The sequence below is a fragment of the Endocarpon pusillum genome, assembly GCF_000464535.1.
Source record: "Endocarpon pusillum Z07020 unplaced genomic scaffold scaffold176, whole genome shotgun sequence".
Taxonomy (NCBI): Eukaryota; Fungi; Ascomycota; class Eurotiomycetes; order Verrucariales; family Verrucariaceae; genus Endocarpon; species Endocarpon pusillum.
Window position 1 is genome coordinate 194,871 of NW_006916072.1, and position 26,264 is coordinate 221,134.

The 26,264-nt window shown below is 50.4% G+C and overlaps 10 protein-coding genes across 10 annotated transcripts; 7 read left to right on the forward strand and 3 right to left on the reverse strand.

Annotated features, from left to right (window-relative positions):
- Window positions 1–252: 252 nt before the first annotated feature.
- Window positions 253–1,830, reverse strand: EPUS_04112 (uncharacterized protein; the record flags this gene model as incomplete). Its single annotated transcript, XM_007802726.1, has 1 exon — window positions 253–1,830. One exon carries the CDS (start codon window positions 1,828–1,830, stop codon window positions 253–255), a length of 1,578 nt encoding a protein of 525 aa, XP_007800917.1.
- Window positions 1,831–3,289: 1,459 nt separating this feature from the next.
- EPUS_04113 (uncharacterized protein) lies at window positions 3,290–4,978 on the reverse strand (the record flags this gene model as incomplete). The annotated part of the gene is made up of 1 exon (XM_007802727.1): window positions 3,290–4,978. The coding sequence occupies one exon, from the start codon at window positions 4,976–4,978 to the stop codon at window positions 3,290–3,292; it is 1,689 nt and encodes a 562-aa protein (XP_007800918.1).
- A 1,300-nt stretch (window positions 4,979–6,278) lies between these two features.
- On the forward strand, window positions 6,279–7,206 carry EPUS_04114 (uncharacterized protein; the record flags this gene model as incomplete). Its single annotated transcript, XM_007802728.1, has 2 exons — window positions 6,279–6,302; window positions 6,367–7,206. 2 exons carry the CDS (start codon window positions 6,279–6,281, stop codon window positions 7,204–7,206), a joined length of 864 nt encoding a protein of 287 aa, XP_007800919.1.
- Window positions 7,207–9,323: 2,117 nt separating this feature from the next.
- On the forward strand, window positions 9,324–11,608 carry EPUS_04115 (uncharacterized protein; the record flags this gene model as incomplete). Its single annotated transcript, XM_007802729.1, has 3 exons — window positions 9,324–9,770; window positions 9,963–10,374; window positions 10,452–11,608. The coding sequence occupies 3 exons, from the start codon at window positions 9,324–9,326 to the stop codon at window positions 11,606–11,608; spliced, it is 2,016 nt and encodes a 671-aa protein (XP_007800920.1).
- A 738-nt stretch (window positions 11,609–12,346) lies between these two features.
- EPUS_04116 (uncharacterized protein) lies at window positions 12,347–13,222 on the reverse strand (the record flags this gene model as incomplete). The annotated part of the gene is made up of 1 exon (XM_007802730.1): window positions 12,347–13,222. One exon carries the CDS (start codon window positions 13,220–13,222, stop codon window positions 12,347–12,349), a length of 876 nt encoding a protein of 291 aa, XP_007800921.1.
- Window positions 13,223–14,871: 1,649 nt separating this feature from the next.
- Window positions 14,872–15,789, forward strand: EPUS_04117 (uncharacterized protein; the record flags this gene model as incomplete). The annotated part of the gene is made up of 1 exon (XM_007802731.1): window positions 14,872–15,789. One exon carries the CDS (start codon window positions 14,872–14,874, stop codon window positions 15,787–15,789), a length of 918 nt encoding a protein of 305 aa, XP_007800922.1.
- Window positions 15,790–16,603: 814 nt separating this feature from the next.
- EPUS_04118 (uncharacterized protein) lies at window positions 16,604–19,318 on the forward strand (the record flags this gene model as incomplete). The annotated part of the gene is made up of 1 exon (XM_007802732.1): window positions 16,604–19,318. The coding sequence occupies one exon, from the start codon at window positions 16,604–16,606 to the stop codon at window positions 19,316–19,318; it is 2,715 nt and encodes a 904-aa protein (XP_007800923.1).
- Window positions 19,319–20,235: 917 nt separating this feature from the next.
- EPUS_04119 (uncharacterized protein) lies at window positions 20,236–21,413 on the forward strand (the record flags this gene model as incomplete). Its single annotated transcript, XM_007802733.1, has 3 exons — window positions 20,236–20,279; window positions 20,331–20,545; window positions 20,647–21,413. 3 exons carry the CDS (start codon window positions 20,236–20,238, stop codon window positions 21,411–21,413), a joined length of 1,026 nt encoding a protein of 341 aa, XP_007800924.1.
- A 1,004-nt stretch (window positions 21,414–22,417) lies between these two features.
- On the forward strand, window positions 22,418–23,470 carry EPUS_04120 (uncharacterized protein; the record flags this gene model as incomplete). Its single annotated transcript, XM_007802734.1, has 4 exons — window positions 22,418–22,493; window positions 22,546–22,711; window positions 22,763–23,093; window positions 23,144–23,470. The coding sequence occupies 4 exons, from the start codon at window positions 22,418–22,420 to the stop codon at window positions 23,468–23,470; spliced, it is 900 nt and encodes a 299-aa protein (XP_007800925.1).
- Window positions 23,471–23,744: 274 nt separating this feature from the next.
- On the forward strand, window positions 23,745–25,634 carry EPUS_04121 (uncharacterized protein; the record flags this gene model as incomplete). The annotated part of the gene is made up of 4 exons (XM_007802735.1): window positions 23,745–24,564; window positions 24,621–24,727; window positions 24,787–25,292; window positions 25,346–25,634. 4 exons carry the CDS (start codon window positions 23,745–23,747, stop codon window positions 25,632–25,634), a joined length of 1,722 nt encoding a protein of 573 aa, XP_007800926.1.
- Between the last annotated feature and the right edge of the window lie 630 nt (window positions 25,635–26,264).

Sequence of the window (26,264 nt, forward strand, 5' to 3'; positions counted from 1 at the left end):
CATTCGAGCCGGACGCTCCTAGCTGAAAGCAGCTAAAGCCGGGCCTGCCAGATGCTCACTGCAGAAGAATCGCCCTCGTGATAGCTAGCTCGTGATAGCTAGCCAAGAAAGGCGGGGAAGCATCAGAGACAAAAATGCAATGCAATGATAAGAAGCGCACAGATCGCTCAGAACGGCAGCCACCCCGAAGCCAGCAAAGATGTTGTTTCGCCCCCCTCTGGCAATGATTTCCTTCTATCCAGGGTACGCCCTCTAGAAGCTCTCCGCACCCAGATATTTCCGGGGTAGAAATGCTATGCAGATAGTGCATATGAAGACCCCTGCTCCGGCAAGATAAAGAGGCGCATTGTATGACAATGCAAGCAGTTTCTCTCCCGCTATTGGTCCCACAATCGAGGCAATTCTACCCCAGAAGCTTGCCACACCTGCAGCGGTGCCTCGAATCGGGGCGGGATACGCTTCGGGTGTCCAACCATATAAAACTGCGTTGAACATGCTCTGGAAGAAGTAGACAAGTCCGTTGACACCAATATACTTGGCCTGTGTATCGACAGCAGTGAAGATGAAAAGCGTGGCAGCAAAGAGAGCCGAGCTTCCCAGCATTGCAGCCTGTCTACCCTTGTAAAGTGTTGTGCCCAGCACGACGCCTGGCAGACCGAACAGGTAGATGTAGATATAACTGCGATACGTCGACTCGGTACTGAGCCCTGCCTCGCTAGACTTCTCTGCAAGAATATACGGGAGAAGCCCGCCAGCGATCGAGAAACCCCAGTAATCGAAGATGTAGATAATCCATATCAAGATCGTAAGGCGAGTGACCGTTGCGTTCTTGAAAAGAAGCTTGTATCGTTCCATCTCGATCTTGACTTTCTCACCGAGGGTATTATTCAGTTGCTTGGCTCCTGCACCGAGCATTGCTTTGCTGGAGGAGGGGGTGCCCGTAGAAGAATCACCGCCGGATAATGCAGCAAACGTTTCCAGCGTGATGGGGCTCGTGGTGCGGTTGTATTGTGCGATATGCTGCATGACCTTGACAGCCTTTTCGTCCTTGCCCCGGTAGAGAAGGAATTTGGGTGACTCTTGGAAGCGGAAGACGACAAAGCGTAGAAAAAAGACCACCATGGTAATGGCACCCAGGGTGAAAAGAAGATATCGCCAGCCATAATTGTCGGCCTTGGTGCAGCATGGTTCCCCAGCAGCAACATTACGGCAGGCTAAGAGGTCGGGAGCACAAGAGTATCTGGGAATGAACGCATACGCAAGAGCCGAGCATACCACGACGCCGATTGGTTGGAAGATGGATAGCAGTGGGAGAAGAAATCGACGGTTCTGTGGTAAGAACTCGAGCGTGATGGTGGTATCAATCGGAATGTTCCCTCCCACGCCGAAACCAACAAATGCCGTAAGGACGAGGATAGCGTCGTAACTCGATGGAGCACCAAGACAGAGTCCGAAGATGCTCGCAAAAAGGACGGTGAAATTGAAAGCCCATTGACGTCCAATGATGTCCACCAAAACCCCCCAGACAAAGGCACCAGCGGTGAGCCCTGCAGCGAATGCGCTCGAGATATTACCAACTTCCCCTTCGGAGAAACCAAGCTCTTGCCGTAAGGGCCTAACGACAAGACCAAAGGCCTGGGCCCATAACAGGTCAAGCATGTATCCAAATCCACACAGAGCGAATATCATCCATTGATACCGTCCCATGCCCATGCTGTCAAGCTCACGGTTGACGATATGGGCCTTCTTCTCGAAAAGAGTGAGACCGTCAAGTATTGGATCTGTCTCGACGGGGCCATCCTCGTGGAGGGACTTCCTTGGTGATGCCATGTTCGGAGGACTTTCGGAGCCTTGACGAACTGGCTGGTAGGGCACCTGTGGTCAAGGAGGGTAAGCATACAATATATAGAATAGGAAGCCCAGCAGTGAACGAGAAATCATGTGAAGATATTAACGGGATTAATGTCGACAAGGTCAAGAGACGACCTTGCAGTGCAAGTCACGCTCAATTGAGAGACTTACTTGGGCAGGATTTGGCGTAGCTGGCTCGGAAATCTCACGAAGAGGTATCCAGGAGATTGACCTCACCATAGCAAGCCTGTCTTGGGGCTGCCTTTCCTGACGACCAAGAGTAATCCCGTGGGCAGACGGGGGGATGAACTGTCAGTGGTGACCCACATGCCGATCTCGGCCAATGGCTAATCAGCCTTGGGAGATAGCGGGAACCTATGGAGGATGGAGATCCACTCCGCTTTAGTACGTAGGTCGAGCCACATCAGATGATTGCATTGGAAGCAATGCCTGGGAGCGATGCGCCATATTGACTAGAAGATGTGATTGACGGGATTGCTTCGAGCCGAGACCGCGCATGGGGCTGCCATCTGCGGTCGTTCAGGCCCTTCGGCCCAGACGACCCATTCCGTCATACTACATATGTAGTAGTATGCCGTATGAGGCGAAGAATCTAGCGGCGAAATGAGAACACGGGTCTTAGAATATATGCTAGAGGCAAGGTAGAGAGCCTCGATATACTCAAATATCGAGCATGAATTATGATACCTTAGAAGAACAGGCCGTGTAGGTCGGTCGTGCCCTCGATCGTGCCCTCGATCTAGGTAACGAGAGCATGTGATCACCTCATTCTCATTATCCACTCAACCTCAGCCAGTCAAGTCACCTGAGTCCCTGCTTGTACACCCGCAGCGTAAAAGGACCACTTGAAGTGCATCTCACTTCTGTGAATGATCTCTATGGATGACCTCTTCAGTAATGTGGAAATGCACCAACAAGACCATTCGACGTTGTTGACGACCACTGAAACCAGGTCAGACAATCTACTGACTTTGCACTGCACCCATGACATTTGCGACATGACGATGATCCAACCGCTCAACACAGGCTGCACCTCCACCACCAAACCGTCCTCGTCAAGACTTTCATCATCATCTAGTTAATATGCCCTGATCTTGTCAAACGAAATGATTCTACTCCTGTCCGTGGCATCGATAGCGTAGTCAGCGTAACACATGGCCGTCGGTTGTTGCTCCGAACTAGGCAGCTGAATGAAGAGAGTCAGAAGTGTGCACCATGCGTGAATCCAAGTTAACAGCAGAGCTTGCGGAAAGTTGGAGGCAGAGCCAAACCCTGGCGGAGTCAAGACACAGTACACAATCGCTGTGTAGTCCAAGCGTCATCAATCACTGTGCTTCCAGAAGGCGAGGAGTAATATCAAGCGCATCTACGTGCCCGGTATGAGCCTTTGAAGCCATGCGACTTTGTTCTCTTCTCTTTAGGGCGCATTAGAACGCCGCTCATCGAGTACAGCCTGCTCCAACTCTCGCTTCTCGTCTGCAGTCAGGTCGCTTTTTGCTTTCTCAATCTTCACGAAGAATGTCATGAGAAATAAGGCAATACTGGCATCGGCAACACCAAACCAAAATATAGCTTTGTAGCTTTTCAGCAGTCCCAACCTATCTATTGTTTCCGCCTGGATGATGTCTGAAAAGCCGAGACAGAAAGTGATGCCTAAATGCAGGATGCTGTTGATGAGACCCCCAGCCAGTCCTTGTCTTTCACCCGGCATTTGGGTCGTTATGAATATGTTGGCTATGTTGAAAGTGATGTCGATGCCAATCGTAGCAAATATCGTACTTGGAAATGTAAAGGCCCAATAACTTGCTCCCAGCGGAGCCAGAGCGAAAAGTAACAACGCACCGATCCAGCCGGCGCCTGAGAACACCAGAAGAGCCTTTCCTGGAATCAGATGAAGCACGAATCCTCCAGCCGTCGACAGGATCAAACCGCCGAGGATCATGGGTGTGTACCAAGCTACCACTTGGAGTGGTGTTGCTCCCATAAAAATCTGGAAATATTGAGTAACATATAGAAGATATATGCCTAGCGTTCCATAGTTCAGAAGTAAGGCAAGCGTCAGGGGTTTCATGCTCGGAATGGCGAAGACGTCAAACGGAAGGAGTGGCAGTTTCGCAACCCAGCCTTCAACATATACTGCTGCTACGGTGAGCAAGCAGCCAACAATCAGCAATGTCGGAATGTACGGCGTCTTCCAACCGTGCGGGGAGTGCGAACTGTCGGTAATAGCGTAGACAGTCAAAGTGAGCCCAGATACCATAAGTACAGAGCCCAGCCAATCCATCGTGATACCGTTCTTTCTCCTTGCAGCCGAGTCGGACGGGATTGAAAACACAGAGCTTACAGCCGTGATAGCTGCGAGCAAACTTCCAATCCAGAAATACCATCCCCAACGAGTGTACTGGCCAACCACACCAGCAAAGAATATACCAACGAAGAAGCCGGCTACAGCAGAAGCTCCGAATATACTAAACACTAGGTTCTTTCGTGGTCCTGGCCGGTAGATGCTTCCCATAAGGAGGACTCCATTTGGAAGGTAGGCAGCTGCTCCGAGGCCTTGCAACGCCCGGCAAAAGTCAAGCATTAATGGGCTTGTAGAGAAGCCTGCAATGAGAGACCACACGGCCAACCATATCATACCACAAACGTAGACGGGGTAGCCACCGTACATGTCTCCCAATCTGCCAAAGAAAAGCAGAGTGGAGGCGATTGCCAAAGAAAACGCTGTCGCGGGCCACACTGACGACGTTTGAGGGATATCAAGCTCTTGGATCAACGTCGGGAGGATAACCGTAAATCCAGATACGAAGAACTCTGTTATGATCTGTGAATTGCATATTGAGAAAACAAAAGCAATCTCTGCCCACATAGAGCGGAAGACCTTGGGGCGCTCCCTGCCGAGTCTCTCAATGCGGGCCTGGAGAGATTCATCATTTCCTCTCTCATCATTGCCGATATTCTTCTCAAGGCCTTGATGTTCCTGGTTCGGGAGGTCCGGAGGGTCCACACTGTCCTTAAGAATCACCTGATTATGGATTGAATGGGAACGCTGTGCCTGTATGCATGGCCCGACGGACTGGCGGGAATGACTGACTGCGCGAATCATGATGCCCAAAGGAGTGGACTACACGCGGAAAAAGATAGCTATTGAAACAACAGCACGTCAGGAAACAGAGACGAATACCTACATCCAAGAACAAGAACAAGAACAAGAACATGGGCGATTACTAAAAAGGGCGTCACAAGCTTTGTTAGCATTTACTACGTAGAGAGCGACAACGGAATTGGTTGAGAGAACACTAAGAGGCACCGTCCAACGTAGTTCTGAGCAAAATACGGAGTCGTGCTTCAAAAGTCATCAATATATGCTAACTGGGATAAGTAAGAGCTAGCCTTCCTGTACTAGCGTACTGTCCCTAGACGGTGGGGGCGTAAAGACTGTTAGCTCCACACTAGTAAAATTCTCACGAAACGCCCTCTTGACAGAACCTCTTGTCCGGCACTATAACCTCACTGCTCCACGCGTTTCTATCAATTCTACGCATTACATTTAATGAACTTCGTACAGATTCTTTTGAATTCACCGAATTTCGGGTGGATTCTATTGATTTTGCTGTTTCTATATATACGAATTCTACTCCGAATTCTGCCAGAGAGGTGCCAGGCAGTGATGGATGCAGAAGGACGGCATACTTAATATTAAGAAAAAAAACCAGATAGTCCTGATTGAGCGATTTGGTGGCGTTCTATCTTGGCAATTATAGGATGTAACTAGCCTAGAGCTAACATTACTTATGGCCCCCCCCGCAGTAGACAGTGGGGGCGTAAAGATTGTCCGAGGGCGGATGGCTAAAGCTTAACAATATACTACAGACCTAAATAGGTCCCTAGTGGTCTTTAAGATAAGAGGGTGATAACAGTAGCTCTAGGGATCAACCCCTATTACGTAGTACGTATTTTCTATGCGCCGCTAGAGCTTACTAAGTAGATCAATTGTGCTAGTGAAGCTCTAAATTTAGGGTATATTGATGACTTTTGAAGCGCGACTCCGTATATGAGAGCCAATCCAGTCCGAGAGACCGGAAGGTGAAGAAACATAAGACAGTGGTCATTAGTAATTAATCGTATTGCTATACGATCAGATGCCTTCGGACTGTGGTAAGGTGGAGCGGATAAAGTTTTCTCGAGCGGTGGCGGGGATGACTTAGCCCTTCTTGGGCAGCTTGACCCGCTAGAAACGCAGCCAAGCTTTAAGCATCTCGGCGGGCGTCATTAGCTCTCTAGTTACCTAATTTGCATGCCCAGTTGTACACCCTCAATCATCTTGTTTGGTCATACTACCAGCTTTCCGTACGCCCTTCAAGAATCTGCTGCGTGATAACTTGTCGCAAGGCAAGGCGTATTTCATGGCTGAATATTGGAAATCCACGGTATGTTGATGTCCTTCCTATATTGCTGCCCCGTCTCTACAAGGCTGACGTTTGCGATGACTAGCCCAAATACTGGTGCAAGCACTGCACCACCTATGTGAAGGATACCAAAATCGAGAGAAACCTGCATGAAGCCACAGGCAGGCATCAGGGAAACCTAAAGCGCTTTCTGCGAGATATTCAAAACAACCATGAAAAAGATGAGCGGGAGAAGCAAAGGGCAAAGTCGGAAGTTGAGCGCCTGAATCGGGCTGTGGGCGCAACTTCAACATCATCAGCACAAACCAGCGCTCATATTTCGAGAAGGACAACAGCGGTCAGTGCTTCGTCAAGTACCGTCGCGGATCGAAAAAGACAGATGGCTCAACTGGCTGAGATGGGCATTGCCGTTCCCGACGAGTTTCGAGGTGAAATGGCTTTGGCAGGTGATTGGCAGGTGGTATCACAGAAACCTGTCGAATCAGGTCAAGAGACAGAAAAGGGATCATCATTGAGTGTTGGCGTTCGCAAACGAAAATTTGAGGGCCAGGAGGAGGATGAAGGGGCCAGCGAGACCATTCAGAGGAAAGGTTGGGGTTCCACGACGAAGCAATACCCCTCGCACGCACACAGAGATCTCGACGTCTTACTTGCAGGCAACATCTCTGCCAAGAAAGAAGAAAGCCTTCCAACTTTGAAACAAGAAGATTCTGATCAGCTTACAGTCGAGGAGCATGTTTGCTACAATGCACAGGAGGATCAAGATGCCATAGACGCCACGGAAAATCCCCAGGTTAAGCAAGAGGCCGTCTCTGCACCTTCTGCGACCTCAGATCAGGTTGCGGAAGAGACTCGAGCACCCTCTCTAGGATCCCTCGAGGTTGTGTTCAAGAAGCGGAAGTCCAAAGCCACGCGCCCCAAGTGAAACCTCCACAGTGGCGATGAAAGACGGTTCCTAGCAATAAAAAATTCGAATATTCTGTGATACGTCTGGCAAAGGTTTCACGGATGCAGCGGACATTGGACGGGCACGGAGAAATTGCCATGGGTGGCAGCGGACGTATTAAGCGAATATGCTACCCAAAACCCAGTAACCGGCATTGCCACCAGGACAACAGTCACGTGGCGAGGTTCCACAGGCTCAAGTGAGACAAGGACTTGGCACTTCCCTCGTGCAAGATGCCAGCGCGATTTGCCTTGTTCAAGCTCTCAACACTCAATTCCATTTGAGTTTGTCCTGTAGCTGAAGGAAACTATCCCTGCGGGTGAATTGGCCAAGTAGGAATGAGGTGCAGAAGCTAACGAGCTCAGGAAGACTGTCCTTGCGGTAATTGACGAATATCAACATATTTGTAGTCCCAATGGTCGGCCTTGTAAAAGCTACCCCTGCAGGATGGAGACCCTACTGCATTGTAGCACTTCAGCTCCTCCACAGGGGAGCCTGTCAATGCACAGCTGGACAGGCGTACGAAGAAGTTTGCTATTATCTCCCGCCACCATCTTCGAGAATGAAGAGCCCTTATTCGATGGCAATCTACCCTCCAAGCTGCCAGCAGTTTTGTCCACTGTGCGCCGCCTGAGGTACATATCGGGACGCCAGTACGATCACGATCGAATTGTTGTCATGCCTCGTACGAAGAGCGACACTTCCTTGCTCCATCTTACTTCAGAGTCTGAAAGACACGTGGCCACTTAATTGGGTGGTGGTGGCGGTGCTGGTGAGAATCATCCTCGCCAAGCTGTTGAAGACTCCGAAATGGGTTTGCGAAATACTTACTAGTAGGTCGTTAGAGAGACGTAATACGGGTTCCTGCGGCGGACGGGAAAATCCACAGATTCTCTTGAGACCAGACTGCACAACCATGTACCTCTTGAATCTTGATACAACATACCCGTGATTCAAGACCTCTTCGGTACTTCGATCCTAGTTAGGTAGAGACCCTAGTAGCTTGAGTACAAACCTATGGGTAAGAATAGGGTGCGCCATGTAACACCTTCAAGCATGACTTGTTCTCATAACGTAGACGGGGTAGACGAGATACATCCTCTTGATCTTAATAGTGCACTCAAGTGAATGCCCAATTCAGCTCGTCTTTGTACCTTCCACAAGAGACCTTACATCGGAGCCAGAGGGCGGTACCCATCTCAGGACATTGCTTTTATATAGGGTAGATCGAACCAAGCAAGGTAAGCGACTCTCGAACCGTTGGTATCAGGCATTTCTAGCACTTGTCTGCAAGGATTTCCTTCTTTCCAACGATCCCTCCCAAATCCGTTTTCAGCGCCATGTCGTGATCTAGAGCCACCAATCGCTCAATATGGTTAGAACTTGGTCTGGACGTTTGGGCCGTAAGGCTGAGTAGTCGAAACGGTCTAGAACACGGCATCAGGTCATCTCTTTTATTCATGTCCACATGCAGTATCGATCCTACAAGCTTCCTGGCGTTTAGCCATGCTCAAAGCACGCGTGCTATTGGTAAAACATGCCTGCAGTCTGTTACGGTCGAGGCGAAGCTGCTCGTGTGGCTGATCTTGCCAATAAGCGAGATGAATGCCTCCACCTTCTCGTGTCTGCTCCTCAACATCGGTGTGAGACGACTAACATTGGACATGTTAGGTAATGCAATGAGATGAAGCTCCGCTCAACACTCGAGAGTATTGCCAAATCGTCTGTTTGAAGCCCTCAATGTTCCTTGAAGTGCAATTAGCAGCTATCTCCCTTGCTATCCATCAGGTCCCGGCCCTGCTACTGTTTTTGAGATAAGAGCTGGTTTGGATGTCTTGGATACTACGTCCGGTGCCAAAATAAACGTTTTTGGGAAGTGGCTGTGACATTGATATGATAGCGTTGCATGACTGGTAAAGAGGCGAAGTCTGTGCGTCCACAGCATTGGCAGAACGCGAAGGGGGCAAATTGAGGAGCTGTCAATAGCTGACGCAAATATTCCACACCTTCCACTACATCGTTTGATCGTTCGTTAGTCCTGTTAAGGGAAAGGAGAATCATAGGTACTGCCTGAGCTCAGTTAGTCTTGCCTTGGGATGTCCTCCTTTCCCTCTGGCATACCATCCACCAAAAGCGAGCCAGGTGTGCAATCTGCGAGAGACGTCGAGCCAACAACAGCCTCTCTCAGTCTACCACCTCTGCATTCTATAGATCCATTGCAGCGGTTCACACCTCATCCTTCCCAAGATCCTGGACTCAGCAAAGGACTGCCTCCACCTGGATTACCTCCAATAAGCCAATATCATCGTCCGCAGCTGCCTGGCATATCACAATACCATATCACCTCTTCTAATCCCCCTTTGGGACATGGTCCCGCGACAGGACACCCAGCCGGCCAGGTTGACGGTTTGCCACATCCTACTACTTCCCTTCCTATTGCACCCTCTGGATCACATCGCTTGCTTTCAGGAGGCCGACACAAGAAGGAGGTCAAACGGAGGACTAAAACGGGCTGTATGACGTGTCGAAGACGGAGAATCAAGGTACGCCATCTTTTACTGACGTTGAAACGTGGAGCGAGGGATGGATGTGGCTTTGCACACAAAACAAAATAGATCGAGGCACAAGTCTTGGCACCCAACAGATCGGGATCCGGCTTGTGCCGGGTTGTCACCTCAACGGGCATTAAAATGCTGAATTACTGTTTGGTCTACGCTAACTTGTCGTCTCCCAAGTGTGACGAAGAGCAACCGAGCTGCCGTAACTGTTCGAAAAGCAAGCGAGAGTGTCTGGGATACGATCCAATATTCAAGTCGCAACGATCTGCGCCTTCGTTACCATCGTTACCATCGTTACCATCTATCTCCCCATCAAATTCAACCCCAGCTTCCTCAGCCAGTGCACCTTCACTTCATCTTGGTAGCTTTCCCAAATCAGCTTCTCCCATCAACACCTTCTCCCCCACTTCAAAATCACCCTCTCCATCGTCTGGCCCGATAGCACAATCCGATAGTGCAAGTGGAGATCATGTTATACCATCCATACCAGATATCCAAGGCCAACCAGAGCAAGCGCAGCCTGAAGGACTCGTTGCAGAGAATAACCCGCTATCAGTGCCGTCTATCTCTCAAATATTGCATCATCCAGGTACGCGATCAGCCGAATCCAACTAAGAAGGACATTACTCTTACTAATATATAGATCCGTGACTGACGGCCTGTCAGTAGCAGAACGTGTGCACGTTAAGGAGCTTTTCAACACCGATGGCCAGATGGCCCCTCCAGTCACTGTGTCACGATCCGATGATGTTGTTTTCAAGGAGTCAGTCGAAGCCATCTACAACACGGTATACGCCCCAGCTCTCGACAGGTTTCTAGAGACGCGCTGGTATACTATGTCGGGCTTGAATGCACTGCGGATGAATTCTCATATGCTTGCGGAGTTCATCGCCTTTGTCCGGGCTGCTAGCCTTGGTGCAGAGGAATCGCCGTTCCCAGGTACATTGGCGCAGGAGACCCGTCTGATATGGGGCTTGCTCAACATATGCAGCGGAAGTCAGGTATCATCTCGAGAAATTACCGAGTCGAGTACCGAACTGGAAGTTCTCCCAAGTCGAATCGTTGCCACATCAGGTGATTTCAGGAGACCTCCGGACAACGATTCTGCCGTTCCGAACAGGAGAGTAGGGCATGATGACACCCAGAATCCACAGCACACAAATACCCAGTCTCCCCCAACCAACGACTACGGTTCTAAGACCGTTATAACCACTTTTCCTGGCGAAGACACCACTACCTTCATGCTCACCGCACGACTGAAAGCCCTATACTCTCTCCTCACCAACAACCCAACCCCACAATCCTCAGAGCACCCTCTGATCCCACCTTCCTCTCCCGTCGACACGCCCCTCCCAAAGCCACTAGCCCGCCAGCTCCAAACTCGGCAGGATGAATTCTGGTTCTGTGTTGGACGATTCGTTGCCGCCTCCAGAGATGCGGATTCAAATCCAGACACAAGTAAAGCGGAGATGAAGACGGCTCTTCACAGGGCGAGGACGTTGTTGGATGGATTCGAGAATCGAGATGTGGTATATACGGTCATGAGGATGAGATTCCTGCAGAGAGAAGCTCTGGATCGGGACAGAAAATCGGGAGGAGAGGCTGCGGCGAGATTGGCTGATGAGGAGATGGATGAGGAGGAGGAGGAGGAGAAGGAGAGAGATTGGGAGAGGGAGTGGGAGTTCTGCACAGACATCTTGAAGAATGAAGCTGGTCTTGCGGACGGCGGGGACGGAGTGAACAGCGGAACGGGGAAGAATGTCGTTGCGATGAGGATTGCAGGTATGGCTGTTGCGGCGTTTGAACTGAGTTCGGAGTCATAAGACACATGTGATGGGCTGGAGGCTGGCTTTGGATCGTGATAGATCCGATAGCTGGCCACGTGGCTAAAATTGGGTTAGGGGTGGCCTTTCTGGATGAGATTTGAGGTGCTACAGGAGAAAAGCGGCCTGGAGTGCGTGCTTGCAGATGTGCGAGTGCTGCTAAGCTGCTGTATCGTGTCGATCCGCGGCTTCAGAGGTCCCCTCTCACCATGACTGCATATATGCTTGAAGTCAAAAAGTCGGAAGCGAAGCCGAGGCTTTCACTGCCTGCTCCTCCCAACGGAGCCTTTGCATGAGTGGGCGTACTCGCGAGCAGCAGCAGCTCAGCACACCCTAAAAGTCGGCCATGTATCATAGCAATAGCAAGAGCGGTAACTGCTTGATATCGTACTGCTGCTTCTATGCTGAATCTTCACTCGGACAGCGCAACTGTACTGTGCCGTGCATTGTTACGGTGGACGGACGCCGTAACTGCGTATCACCAATTGGCGAGAACTTGTATACTATTATGACATATTGTGTATTGAAACTGCTAATTAGATGCCCGCCAGTACAGTATGATATCAAGAGTTGATCGGACCTCCCAACACCAACGCTTTTCCACTTAACTCGATAGGAGCAGTACTCCTGACCCACACGGCTCAGATCCCTGCATCTCGAAATACAGGCCTCCTTATCCAGCCTGAGGATCATCATTATCATTATACCATCTCTTCTCGCTTTCATCAATTCCTTAAATCACAAAGCGCCATGCCCACCCTTCCCATCCGCACCATCACCACTCCTAGAAACTCTCTTTTCACACCTTTCCAGCCTCTTCCCCACCATCCCTTTCAACTTGCCAGCTAAATTGCCCTCCTCATGCAACTTCACCACCTCGTCCGCCCCTCCTAGACTCATCCCCAACACCAGTATATTCGGCACGGTCTTCCTGCCCGTCCGCTGCGCCAGAAGATCCTGTAACGCTCTGCCCATCGTTGGAATGTTCTCTTCAACCACCTCGCCATCCCGAACTTCTCCACTTCCTTTCCGCGCGGGTTCGGTCCACGTGTCGAGTTCCACGACGTAGGGTTGGGGGACAATGTCGTAGGTGTCTAGGAGGAGTGACTTTGCGCGCCGCGAGTGTGGACAGTAGGTTTTGGAGAAGATTACGATGCTGTGGTGGTGGACTATTTCGTCGAGGGCTGCGCGGACCTGGGCGAGGTGGGGTGGGTCGGGTTGGGTGGTTGGGTTGGGGGAGAGCGAAGTGGGGGACGCGGTGGTGTCTTTGACATATTTCGGTTTGTCTGCTGCGACCTTTTTCTGATTTTCGTCTTGTGGCTGGGTCGGAGGGGATGGTGGGTCAGGCGGAAGGCGTGGGTTTGATTCCGAGACTGTGGCTGCGGCGGGTTGTGGTCCTGAAAGGGAGGTTGCAACCTGTGGATTCTTGTCGTTGAGTATTTGTTGCACTTTGGCGTCTGTCTCCGCTTTCAATGCTTGGTCTTTTTTCTTCTTGTCGAGTGCTTTCACGGTCTTGGTGTAGAATTCGTTGTTGTGGGAGTGCCGAATATGAACATAGATCAGGAGAAGAACGAAGGCGCCTAAGAGGAGACGTTTAGGATGAAATCTGCCCATATCGAGAGCGGTAAAGGAACGAAGTGGATAGAGAAAAGGTCAGGACAAAGTCCAATCCGGAGAGGGCAACAACAGGTGAGTTCTGGTTTCGTAGTGGTCAACAATGTTTGCTTCTGATTTGTGATCTTGAGACCCGCGTTGATCGCCGGCTCATTGACTGGTCGAGGATTGGAAAATGGGTGTTCCACAATGTAGGAAACGATCCCATGGATGTGCCGTATGCGGTCAAGTGAATAGATACTCAGTCAGCTGCTCATCTTGAAGATCTGCTAACAGTGGTGTGCTTTTGCCGAGTAACTTATTGCTGTGGGCGATGGCAACAATGAGCGAGGGCGAAAAGATCAGCACAAGTACAGAATGAAAAACGAATGCGAATACGTTAGTGAGTGATAAGAATACAGATATGAAATTTCACTATTGTAGAATCCGGAGTGACATAAAACGGTGTGTGACAACTCCCAAGGAAATACGGAGTAGAGGATCAATGATGCAAGTTCTTGACATAGCTGCAGGAACTTGTTGAGCAGCTCCCCTATGCACGCCGACAATTTGCCTTTTCCAACGCCCCAATGCGGGGGAGATGCCTGGAACGAGGTGCTAGCAGCTGGTACCATGTGGGGCCATAACTGCTTAGATCGCCGCCACACCGCTATGTAACTAATCAGTCATCATTATCCACATCTCCGGCTTTACTTGGACATACTACCTAGAAAACATTCGGTGCAACAAAGATCCAATAGCATCCTGTACAGTCTTACTTGGTGCACCTCTCAGAGCGTGGCAACAAGCGCATGCATAGGCCAAGGTCCGGAGGTCCTCTGAAGTTGCCCACCAGTAGGGACCAGCAATGTTCATTACACGCCAAATACCCCATGATCGGGCATACATCTTCAATATGATATGCTTATGACGAGTAGCCCACAGAGAAGGGGGAACTTGTTGCACAGCCTGCCATGTTTCTTTGCCACGTTTTGCTTGGTAATGCCCCGCAGTAGTCGAATAGGACCAGTGGTCTTTGCATTGCAGTCAGGCCCATGAGCACCTCCGACAATTCAAGTCACTCCGAGTCCGGTCAATCTGCAATGCTATAGTTAGGCAGAAATGTGCAGGTTTAAAAAGCAGTACTGCATGCCCTGGTGGTGTTATGACAGCCTCTGTGACACAGAACAAGCCGACTCCAGTCGATTGTGCTAAGGTGATGCAAGCTGATATTCCCACGACTCAACGATCTGTTCATGTAGCAACAAATACTTTGATGTAGCCTCTACAGGTCGGTGATTGGCACGCACAAGCTTGTGGTAAGAAACAGCACAATGAGACACTTGAAGGTCTCTTGCAATAACAACGCTCATCATATAAAAGCAGATTCGAGGGGCCCATACCTGTACCTGGTGAATGCTTCAACATACGCCTTTATTGACATTCTCTTATTGAAGGCCAAAATTTACCTGAGTCTTGCTGAACCGTCAATTCTGCTTTCGAACTCCAGCTCACGAGACAATAAACTTTCTTTATTTGCACTCGAACTCAACCAGTTTTCCTAGCATACAACAAGGTCAAGTCGTAAGTGTTGTGCCTTACAAATAATCCTTGGAATACCTGATCTTTGGACAGAAGCAGCAATAAGGATCTGCTAAGTGGAAACAGCCATGAAGAACATCAGAGGCTTACCAAATGAAATCATTCTTCAAATCTTTGTCCACGCGGGATTTCCGGCAGACACTTTGGCGCTTGCAGGAACGTGCAAACACTTTCGAGGGCTGCTTGAACGGAACGAACGTTCCTTGTCCAACGATATCGCAGCACGAGTGGTTGGTGTGCCGTACAAAGTGCTCGGGTTTGGAGGGCGTATTCCAAGTTTTCAAGGGGTTATGCGGCTTGTCCATGAAGCAGCGGAGATTGGGGCGGTCGTCGATTGCTGCAACGATATCAGACACCTTCCGCAGGTAGATGAACATGCAATCTGGAGGGCAGTTTGGTTCATACCACTATGGGACGAGTATCTTCACGTTGGATTGCTGCTGTACAAGATGATCTCGCAATCTACATCTCCTATGGAACGACTTGGACAGCTGCGGGGAGGCTTCCACGCACTTCTACGCTTCACATCGATCGTGATGTGGGATATGATCCATATACGATTTGCTTTGACATTCGGCAAAGGTGCAATCAGGCGCATGCGTTATTTGGTGCAATTCGGTGAAGCAACTGGAGACACGGCACCATGGCTACAGAACGACGTTGGCTGGAGAAGAACGGAGATCTCTCTATTCGAGCACGGGGGCGCGCGGTTCCTGGAATTGTTGAATCGTACAAATCAGGGCGATTGGATTCGACGACATCAGCCTCCAGGGGATTTGGGAGAATGTGTGCTTAACATGTCGAGGCTCGGCAAACTACCTCCAGATCGATGTTATCATCTTCGCTTAGATGATTTGTGCCTAGCGTATGGGGGTGTTTGGGGCCCACCCGATTTCTGGCGGCAGTTCGACCCCTTCGGTTTGAAAGATAGCGGGCTCTGTGGAGTGGAAGCAATGTGGGAAACTGTCCAGCATTTACCAGACTGAAAGCAGGGCTAACGCAAAGTGAGCCACAACAACGACTGCGCTGGACGACCTCTGCGAATCGACGAGGAAGACATGGATAGGGCTGAAACGAGTTACCAGAACAGTATGCACACACTCACGGAGACTACAACTGCTTACTCACTACTCGATAGATGTTGTTGATTCACAACGCGGCAGCCCTGCATCTGTGGACAGTCACGTGATGTGGATCGCGCCAGACGGGCGCAATAATCAGATTTGTTCCTCGTTACAGTCGTCTTCGCCCTTGCGCCTCCAGAACCGGGGAAGCTCCCCTTCTAAAGCCCATGCGTGTCTTCTACGTTGTTCGTAGCCGTGCTATTGTACGGAGTAGACTGGGAGTGCTTTACGTGCTGCCCCTGATGACGCCAACAGTTCCGAAGGAATTTCGAGCTGCAGCTAGTGAACTATCTTCCCAATCCCTGCTCATTTACTTTCATTTGCATATTTGATCTCATTTTAACCACTTCGTATGCGCATTCACCAGCCTGTCAGCTGCCAGCTACTGTTATCGCCCAGGACTGCCCCCACTTGATAGGACTTGGTGGAGGACGATTCCCCACAGGCAAAAGGGCCCCTGAACATCAACTCAACCTTGGCTAGGCTGATCGTCACCGAAGCGGCAGAAGAGGAAATATCAAGCAATCCCCCTACATAGGCCCGGCGCATGCTGTTACTGTGTCCGCACAATGATGCTGCTGTAAACGCAATCGGAGGAGTCGTGGGATCTCGACCACCTTCTTGCCAGCCGAGATTGCTACCAGCCTGTCTCAATCAATCAGACACAAATCCCAAAATGCAAGAGGGCCGCCCCTCCACTCCTGCAAATCCTCCTCGAGCTCATCAGACACCCAAGTCTTCCCGTCGGTCACGTCCGTCCACTGCCAAATCTGCGACCGAACCCTCTCCTTCCTCGAGAAGCACAAAATCGCAGCCTCCTTCTCCTGAAGTCATCTCCTCCTTAATCTCATCCCTAGCTGCCATCTCAACTCCTGCTGAGCATCATTTCGAAAAACTCCCTAGGATTGCAAGCAAGAAGAGCGATACATCGTCTGTGACTCCCAGCCATCGGAGTTCTCCAAAACCTACGCCTGCGGATCCAGTTGTCCATGCGCGAGCCGTTTCGCGAAGTCCTCCGCCGCAACAGGGATTCGGGGTGGATTATGGAGCCTATAAAAAGCCTGGAGAGACTGACCACGAATCATATCTCATACCGAATACCGCCTACGCGCCGGTTATACGCATGTCCAAGCAGCGAGCACCTTCGCGCAGCAGAAGTAGTACGCCAACGTTGAGCGCTTCACGTTCACAACAAAGTCTGCGCTCCAAGGACGAGTCAGCAAGCACTGGCCGACTCAACACTGAGCCGGGACTCCAACCACCGACTGCAAATGGAACGTCAACGAAAAGTGGCAGCATTGCCAGACTCATAGTTCGGAAAATATCCAAGGAAGTGGTTCCTAACGGACAGAATCCAAAGCGAACGGATCCAGCGATCCGGGATAGTGGGGAAGCACTAAACCCGCTGGCAAATGGTCTACGGCAGTCTGGCTCTCGCAGCAGCTTCAGAGAGGGGATGGTTGACGAAGGCATCTCGGAACGGAAGTCTTCACCAGTTTCTCCTTGGTCACCCTCGCACGCTGGGCCTTCTATCCTCCAGTCTCAGACACCGAGTAGCTCGTGGACTCTAGAGCGTCCCGGCGGCATAGGAAGCGGGAGGATTATTCCGTCGCGGCTTTCTTCATTACATCACACTACATCCGCCAGTCCAGAGAGAAAGTCATCAAAATCGCTAAAGCATAGTCATGAAAGTAAAGATCTCAAAACCGGTCAAGATGTGTTGGAAGAGGAAGATTCAACTGTCAGACGCATCCGAGAACTTCAGAAGCAAAAGGAGAAGCGCGAGAGAGAGCAGAGAAGAGAGGAACGGAGAGCAGAGAAGAAGAGATCAAGGAATTCGATGCCAGGTCCAACTCCCCCCCAACGGACGACGTTGGACCAGAGTTCACGCCATTCCGTGGCTGATATCATGCCGCGAGGCCCAGATCAAGCAGTTCTCGTTGAAGACGATAGTGATCTGGCTTCCGCTGTTTTTACGCACGCTAGCAGACAAGTCTCTGCAGGACAGCCGATATGCTCCGCAACCTATGTACCCGGACCTCGATCGGGATCAGCGATACCCGAGGTACAGCCTTCGCTAGGAAGCAGACCTGTGACGCCTGTCATGCACAAAAGAGCACTGTCCGATCCACAACTTTCTCCTGGACGAGGATCTCTTGGTATTGAACGACCTCGGAGCACAGACTCGATTGACGATGCTGTCGAGACATATTTGGCCTCTGCGCGATTGACACAACGAGTCCGACATCCAGAAACTGGACGAGTCATAGCTTTCTCGGAAGTGGGAGACCCTCTTGGGTTCCCTGTCATCTGCTGCGTCGGCATGGGCATGACCAGATATATCATGGCATTTTATGATGAATTGGCTTGGACACTGAGACTTCGACTGATCACAATTGATAGACCCGGGGTAGGAGAGAGTGAGCAATACTCGAGTGGTACGGGGGTGCCTCTGAGTTGGCCGGACGATGTTTCCATCGTTTGCAATGCCTTGTCGATCATTAAGTTCTCGCTCCTTGCTCATTCTGCTGGCGCCATCTATGCGTTGGCCACCGCATTACGTCTACCGCAACAAGTTCGTGGCAGATTACATCTGATGGCGCCATGGATCCCGCCTTCTCAAATGTCATCGATCGGATCACAGAAAGATACCGTCCCGACAAGCTCAATACCTTATTCCCAGAAATTGCTCCGCGTACTCCCTGCTTCTTTTCTCCGAGCAGCAAACTCCTCCTTCATGTCTTCGACGACCTCGAGTATAATTCCTAAAACCCCGCGCCGATCGAAACGCAAGAGCATAATCCTTGGTAACGGGACCATTGACCTCCGTCCAGCTTCCTCGAACGGTCTGTTCAATGACAAGTACTCGGGTCTGCAAGCATCCCACAGCGCAAATGGGAGCATGACCGACCTCACTAGCACATCTTTTCGACCGCAATCTAGGGGCGTCAGAGAAGACGCTGCTTCACGTCTGTCTATAACTAATCTAGACGAAAACCTGATCCGCGCCCGCCAATACGCCTACGATACCCACCTTACCCAACGTATTTGGGATCTTGCCCAACGCAACGCCAACCCCGCTGTCGACCTCCTCGTCTGTCTCGAGCGGACTAAAACAATCGGATTTCGTTACGTCGACATCACCCGCGCGTGCGTCTTGCATCACGGCAGCAGGGATTCGAGGGTGCCAGTCGAGAATGTCAAATGGTTGGCAAAAAGGATGAGGCGGTGCGAGGTCAGAATCTTGCAAGGTGAAGGTCATAGTCTGATGGCCAGCGCGAACATCATGGCGGAAGTATTGACAGAGATTGCAAGAGAGTGGGAGGACTGGGCGAGGGTGACGAGGGAGGGGAGGGGAAGGAGGGTGTTTTCTGATCAGTTTGACGACTGAAGGTATTTGAATAGCCAATGGACCACGAGAGCATTGACTATGGCCGGAAGTCGGCTGGTATATTGTATGATGTTGGACGTTTGATTTTGAAAGACTTGTTTTGATTGCTAAGCATTAATGATACCGTTTGAGCGATGACAAGTGGCAAGATAATACACCGTCCCCTTGCTGGGTTTGGCTCGGGACTCGGTGGGGTTGCAGGTACACATGCAGCCTTTGGATAGAGCGGGTTGAGTGCCGGGTTGAACGAGAAAGAGCGGGATCGACTACTTCGTTCTTGCTCTGTATAATTGACTTTTCTTCTATCCTCCTATCCTGTCTATCACAGCTTCGTCGACCCTTGGCCTTGCCTTCTACAATCTTTTGGTCACTTTCCTGCCTCGAACAATTACTCCTCAGTTCGTATTGGTCTTATTTCCCGTCCGCCCTGTCCGTGCCCTCGCTCAAGGCATCATGGTCTTACTCCAAGGCTCTTACAACAAAGCTGAAGAAGAGATTCGCCTCCCTGCCCCTTCCCGCTAAACCCAGCACAACCACCTCACTGACACCTCACTGACACCTCTTTACACTAGCGGTACTCTTCCAGACGTGGCAAACAATGAACATGACTCTGGAATCTCAGAGCAACAAATCGATGACAGGTGGTGGTTTGGCCTTAAGTGGTTAGCGTGTGACTGATCCATGAGCTGCCGAGCGGAAGGAAGTGCGGAGGGGTTGTGATTGGTCGAGCACACATCAAGAAAGAATTCCTCTTTACTTCAAGTTGTTCAGGACAATTCTCTGCCATTGTCGCTGTTTTCCAGGATACCGACCAAAGGACTCCCACGTCGACTTCGATCTTCGTAACACCAAGTCACTTTTTCTCACTTTGTTTTCGTTGGGAACCGATCAACGACATTGCACAACTAGGTGTCAGTATGTCTGCCAGGCCTAAAATCCTCCTCCTGGGCGAGATCGACCAGTAAGTATGTACCAGAGCAACTATTCTCACTATCAGCTGACCATGTTGCAGCGCACACAAGCAGTGGGAAGCGTTGAGTGAGATTGGAGACCTTATCAAGTCACAGTCTACCAATCGAAGAGAATTCATCGAAGAATGCAAGAGTGGGAAACTAGACGGGGTCGTTGCAGCATATCGCACTCTCGACTCAGTCCGTATTACTGGACTGATTGACGAGGAGCTTGTCAGCGTGTTGCCAAAAACATGGAAGTACCTTTGTCATAACGGTGCGTGTATCTGCGATTACTTGGTGACTGCATAACAAGAAGAGAAAGATCTTATCGTGATCCCTGGTGCATGCTTCGCACAATATCTTACCAGGCTACAGGAGCTGGATATGACCAGATTAAACCAGATACATGCTCAAACCGAGATCCGCCACTGTTCGTCTCAAACACACCAGCCGCCCCGGATGATGCCACCGCCGACACCGCCATCTTTCTTATGCTCGGTGCCCTGCGTAACTTTAACACATCCATGGCGGCCCTCCGTCGAGGCGACTTCAAGGGCAACCCTTCACCAGCTCTCGGTCATGATCCTGAAGGCAAGACCCTCGGAATCCTTGGCATGGGGGGCATCGGCCGCAACATGAAGCGAAAAGCAGAGGCTTTCGGAATGAACATTATTTACCACAACAGAAGAGAGCTGGCTTCAGAAATGGCCGGTGGTGCAAAGTATGTCAGTTTTGAGGAGCTACTGAAGACGAGCGACGTCCTAAGCTTGAACCTGCCTTTGAATAACAAAACACGGCACATTATCTCGACAGAACAACTCCGACGTATGAAGCCCAGTGCCGTCATTGTGAACACTGCCAGAGGGCCGGTATTAGACGAGGCAGCTCTGGTGGATGCGCTCGATCAAGGAGTAATCGCCGGTGCAGGTCTGGATGTCTATGAGGAAGAGCCAAAGGTCCACCCAGGGCTTGTTAGGAATGACAAAGTGGTGCTCCTCCCGCACATGGGTACCTGGACGAGCGAAACACAAGCGAAGATGGAATGTTGGGTCATTGACAATATCAGAAGTGCATTAACAGGTAAGGGGCTGTTAAGCGTGATCAACGAGCAAAAGGACCTCGGCCTCGACAAGGAGAAATGAAGGAATATTTGACAATCCGTCCGTAGTCGCTTGCTAGTTACAATTCACGCCAGCAAAGTTATGTGAACCAGTCCTTCTCAGCGTTGCCCAGCAAGCAACAACTTATGAGACATCACCCAGATAGGAATCATTCTAGGTCGTACGAAGAACGGTTCAGAGGCGTGAATGCAGTGGCGCAATTTGGATCGACAATGCGGCCAAGCTGCATAGAGGCGTTAAAATTACGAGAGCACGCAGGTACCCTTTCAACCAATAAGATATAATAACAAACCCATGGATGTCTCGGGTCCTGGAAGTTGGGTGGTCTCCAAAAAGCTTCGCTTCGGTCCGAAGGGCTATCAGTTACACACATTGCATTTTGCGACCCATTTGAAATCTAAGCGAAGAACGGCCTTGCATAATTCGCCGTTTCTTGAATCACATTATCACTCTGCTTAGGTTAGATAAGCGCTGATTGGTCCATTCGAGGTTTCCGTTCAGCTTGAGTTTGTTGTCTCTGGCGTTGTCAATTCTGGGGCTGTCTCTTGGCTTCGCCCCCTGGAAGTGGAGTCATCACCAGTTTCAGCTACCAAGTCACGCGCAATAGTTGAGTGCCATGAATAGACGAGGCGGAATTTTGCTTGGATTTCTTCCTCTTCCAATCATGTCGCACAAACAACACATCCGGTTGGCATCGCGTTTACTGCATTCAGATATAATGCCCGTTCGTGCATTGATTTTCAGTCAAGTCGACGCCTATCAATACCTTGGCCCGCCGATCTGGAACAACTTAGCCTTGCCCAGAATACGGGGTTGTCGATTCTGAATACCAACGAGCCGCTACAAGCCATGGCCGAGGTTATTCACGAACCCTCAAATAAAAGTCCATTCCGATGTCTGGGTGGAGGAAAGGAAGAGCCTTCCAGTCTGTCGTTAAGAATTGAATCTCCCGGGTCTGTTCCACTTCAGCCGTGATTTCGTGGTCTTCCTTCCTGCATCCCTTGCCATATTTGCAGTTGCCCACCATGCTACAGGTCATCTCTGTGCTCTGCTGCTTGATCGTCTCTATCTATGCCGCACCTACAAGCTTAGAGGCAAGAGGTGAGCATGGATGAAAATCTTCCTCCTACACACTTCCTGACAACATCTTTAGACGTATCGGCAGACGTGCTCGGCCAGTTGAACCTATGGGAACAGTACGCAGCCGCAGCGTACTGTGTCACGAATAATGATTCTCCTGGAACCAAGGTCACCTGTGCCGCCGGAAACTGTCCTCTTGTAGAAGCAGCAACCACAACCACGTTGATTGAGTTCCAGAAGTAAGATTTCGTACTTTACGTGCCAGGTTGCAGACAGCTGACCGTCATTAGCTCCCTCCTTACCGATGTAACAGGCTTGGTAGCGGTTGACTCGACCAATCGAAAGGTTGTGGTCAACTTCCGTGGCAGCCAGTCGGCCCGCAATTGGCTCAACAATCTTGATTTCACTGCCATCCCAAGCGACATCTGCTCTGATTGCAGAGTCCATCAGGGATTCTGGAGGTCATGGGTAGAGGCCAGGCCGCGGATCTTGACAGCCGTAGAATACGCTGTAGCACAGAACCCCGGATATGGTATTGTGTCTACCGGTCACAGTCTCGGTGGTGCCATCGCTACGCTTGCCGCAGCCAATCTGCGAAATAGCGGCTATAATGTCGCTTTGGTATGAAAATCGGCTTGATGCGCCGGTGATGTGCGCTGACAAGATCTCAGTATACCTACGGAGCTCCTCAAGTAGGAACAGAAGTCACCGCCAACTATATCAGCAACCAACCAGGAGGCAATTATCGCGTCACACACACCAACGATATTGTCCCTAAATTACCGAGTCGCATATTCGGTTACAGCCATGTCAGCCCGGAGTACTTCATCAAGTCAGGCAATAACGTGCCGGTCACCTCAAGGGACATTGATGTAATTCAAGGCAATCCTTGGAATGCTGGCAATCAAGGGACATTCCCTTCGAGTATAGAAGCTCACGGCTGGTATTTCAATGCCATAGGGGATTGCGCTCCAGATGGCTTTGAATTTAAGGAGTAGGATAGTAATGAGATCATGGTGTATATGGTGAATTTGACAGTTCTCCTGGTCAACTACCCTTCTGTGGCCCTTGCTAACGCCCAACAATGAATCGATGAATCGATGGATGAATCAATGAATAATTGAATAACTAGTTGAATAAATGCATAACAGAGTGGCTGTAGCGGAATGTTCCGCTCGTCAACGATGACGCTCTTGGCCGAAGATTTGGCTATCAGTGATCCTCATTCCACTTCCTGTGCATGAAGGCGGACGGCACCCGCAACGAGGGGACATGCACCCTGTTTGTATGATAGCATGGCGACCTGCAAGAGGCTGTGTCAGAAGTAACAGGACGAAGACTACAGATATCTTTGGTCTCCGACAAATCTTTTCTGTGCTTGTAAGATCCCAACAGCACGCAGTTCGCAAGAGCGATGCTTTTCTCTCAATCACAGGGCCCATCTGCAGGTCGCTGAGGCAGAACCGCTCGCCCGGTTCTCTTAGACCATTCTCCACTGCAGCACCATTACGACTTCACCAGAGTTCGAGAAGTCAACAACAAATTCCATCCCGAGCACCGTCCGAGCTCGCATTCCGGCGATCCGACCTCCGACCTTATGAAATCAAGGTTGTCTTCGGTCCTGATGCTCCTCCTCCTCAACTCGCCAACACGCTTCTTAAAGTCCTCCACTCTCGCCGCGTGAATGGCACGCTTGATCTTGACCTTCCATCCAAACTCGCCTCTCAATTGAAAGCATATCCCAGCGCGGTCGATGACGCCCTTCGATGGCTTCGCCTGGAATACCCAGTCGACGAAGATGCAGCTATTCTTAGGCGGATAGAGCGGGAAGAGGCTGGCGAAGGCGATGAAGTCTTGATAAACCGCGCAGAGAATCTGGGTCTATACAAGCCACAAAGTGGGTTGTATGGAGCCAAGCTCGGAGAAGAGGGTGACATATTTGGGGAGAGCGAGCTGGAAAAATTGAGGAAGGAGAATGAGTTGAAGGCGGAGCAGGAGCAGAAAGAGGTAGATGAATTCATCGAGCAGACACAGCAAGCGCACGAAGAAAAGGCTGGTGCGCTGGAGACTCGAAGAGAGGACGGGCTAGAAGGTATGGCGATGCTTACTATTTTTGAAGACGCATACGTTGCTGACATCCACATTCAGTATCAACGGGCTCAAGACCTCCAAACCTGTATGAAAAGTGGAAGATGAGGCACTACTTGTCTGGCACTTCTAAAATCACATTTGAAGAAGCCTCGCAAAAAGGAAAGGTGCGTCCATTTCGGCATCACCCACCGCCACGTTTACACTCATGCTCAATGACAACCAGATTCGGCGTCTTCTTCCGTCAATTCTCTTTGCAGCCACTGTCACTTGTGCATCTTACCTCTTTGCATTAACCTGGACACCTCCTGATCGCTCTCACCGGCTTTTACCATCCCTGCCGCTTGCCGAAGCTACAATATTCGGCATCATGGCCGCGAATCTTGTCATCCTTGCATTATGGCGCTTTCCACCTGCGTGGCGGATGCTAAACAGATACTTCATCAGCACACCAGGTGTCGTGACAGTCTTCTCGAACCTGGGAAATACCTTCAGCCATCAAAGCTTTACGCATCTGCTCTGGAATGCCGTTGTGCTCTGGCTAGTAGGAATAAGCCTCCATGAGGATGTTGGAAGAGGTTACTTCCTCGCCATGTACCTATCCAGCGGCGTCGTTGGCAGCGTGCTAAGTCTGAGCAACATGGTTCTCCGGAATGTCTTGATCTCCAGTTCCCTAGGGGCTTCCGGGGCCGTTGCAGGAGTGTTCGCAGCCTATTGCACTATCAATCCCAGGTGAGTAGTTTACACTACACCTTGTTTTGACGCTGACGGCATCTCTCTGCTAGTTCACGAATTACGATCTGGCTGCTACCTGAGGATCTGGCACGATGGGTTTCTTGCGAGGCCAGTTCATTCCTATTCTTCGTGGTCGCTCTTGAGATCCTGTGTATGACTGTGCCGTCGATGAGAAGGCGCGGCACAGATTATGTGGCACACCTGGGTGGATATGCCTCTGGGTTCCTGGGCGGGTTGTTCTGGAGACGCGAGCATGAGCCAAACCTTCATTCAGGAGGAGGGTGGGGAAAGAATAGACCCAAGGAACCGAGATGGTACGAGAAGTTCTTAGGGAGATAGGTTGGAGCTTAGAGAGCGGACAAGAAGCCGAGACCCGTTGACAAGATTGGTGTCGCTCTTCTGCACCCATATGATGTGCCAGAGCGGCACCAGTTCTGTCAACGGCCTTCGGGTCCCCGGTCTGAGATGTCCCAATCTTTTTTTCTTTGACGGAAAAACACCAACCAAGCTTAACCAAGAAAGAAAAATCCAGAACCGCTCCTTCAACCTATACCGCGTTTTTACAAAAAGCTAAGCCTGGAGGGGTGTCAAGACTGGAAACCGTCTATGCCTATCAATTCTTCTTCTTGTTCTTGTTCTTGCTCCCCGACGTATCCTTGGCCCTAGCCGCCCGATTTCACAATCTCCTGTCTTTCATGCATCGCATATTCCTTTTTCCTTTTCCTGAAGTCATGGCTCACCAAGGTTTTTGGGGCTCCAGGACTGAATAACTACCCTGATTCGTTCTGATTGAAAGCAAAGCAATGCTTTGGTCCTGTAAGGATATTTCTCTTCCATGCGGGGATTCAAAAATTAATTCATTCTGCGTTATATCAGTGCAGTGATAATTTCCGGGTTGCAGCGCGATGGAAGAGGGAGAGTATTTTCTCGGCGGATTCTTAAAGTTCAAGTTGCGTGGACTGGGTCTCT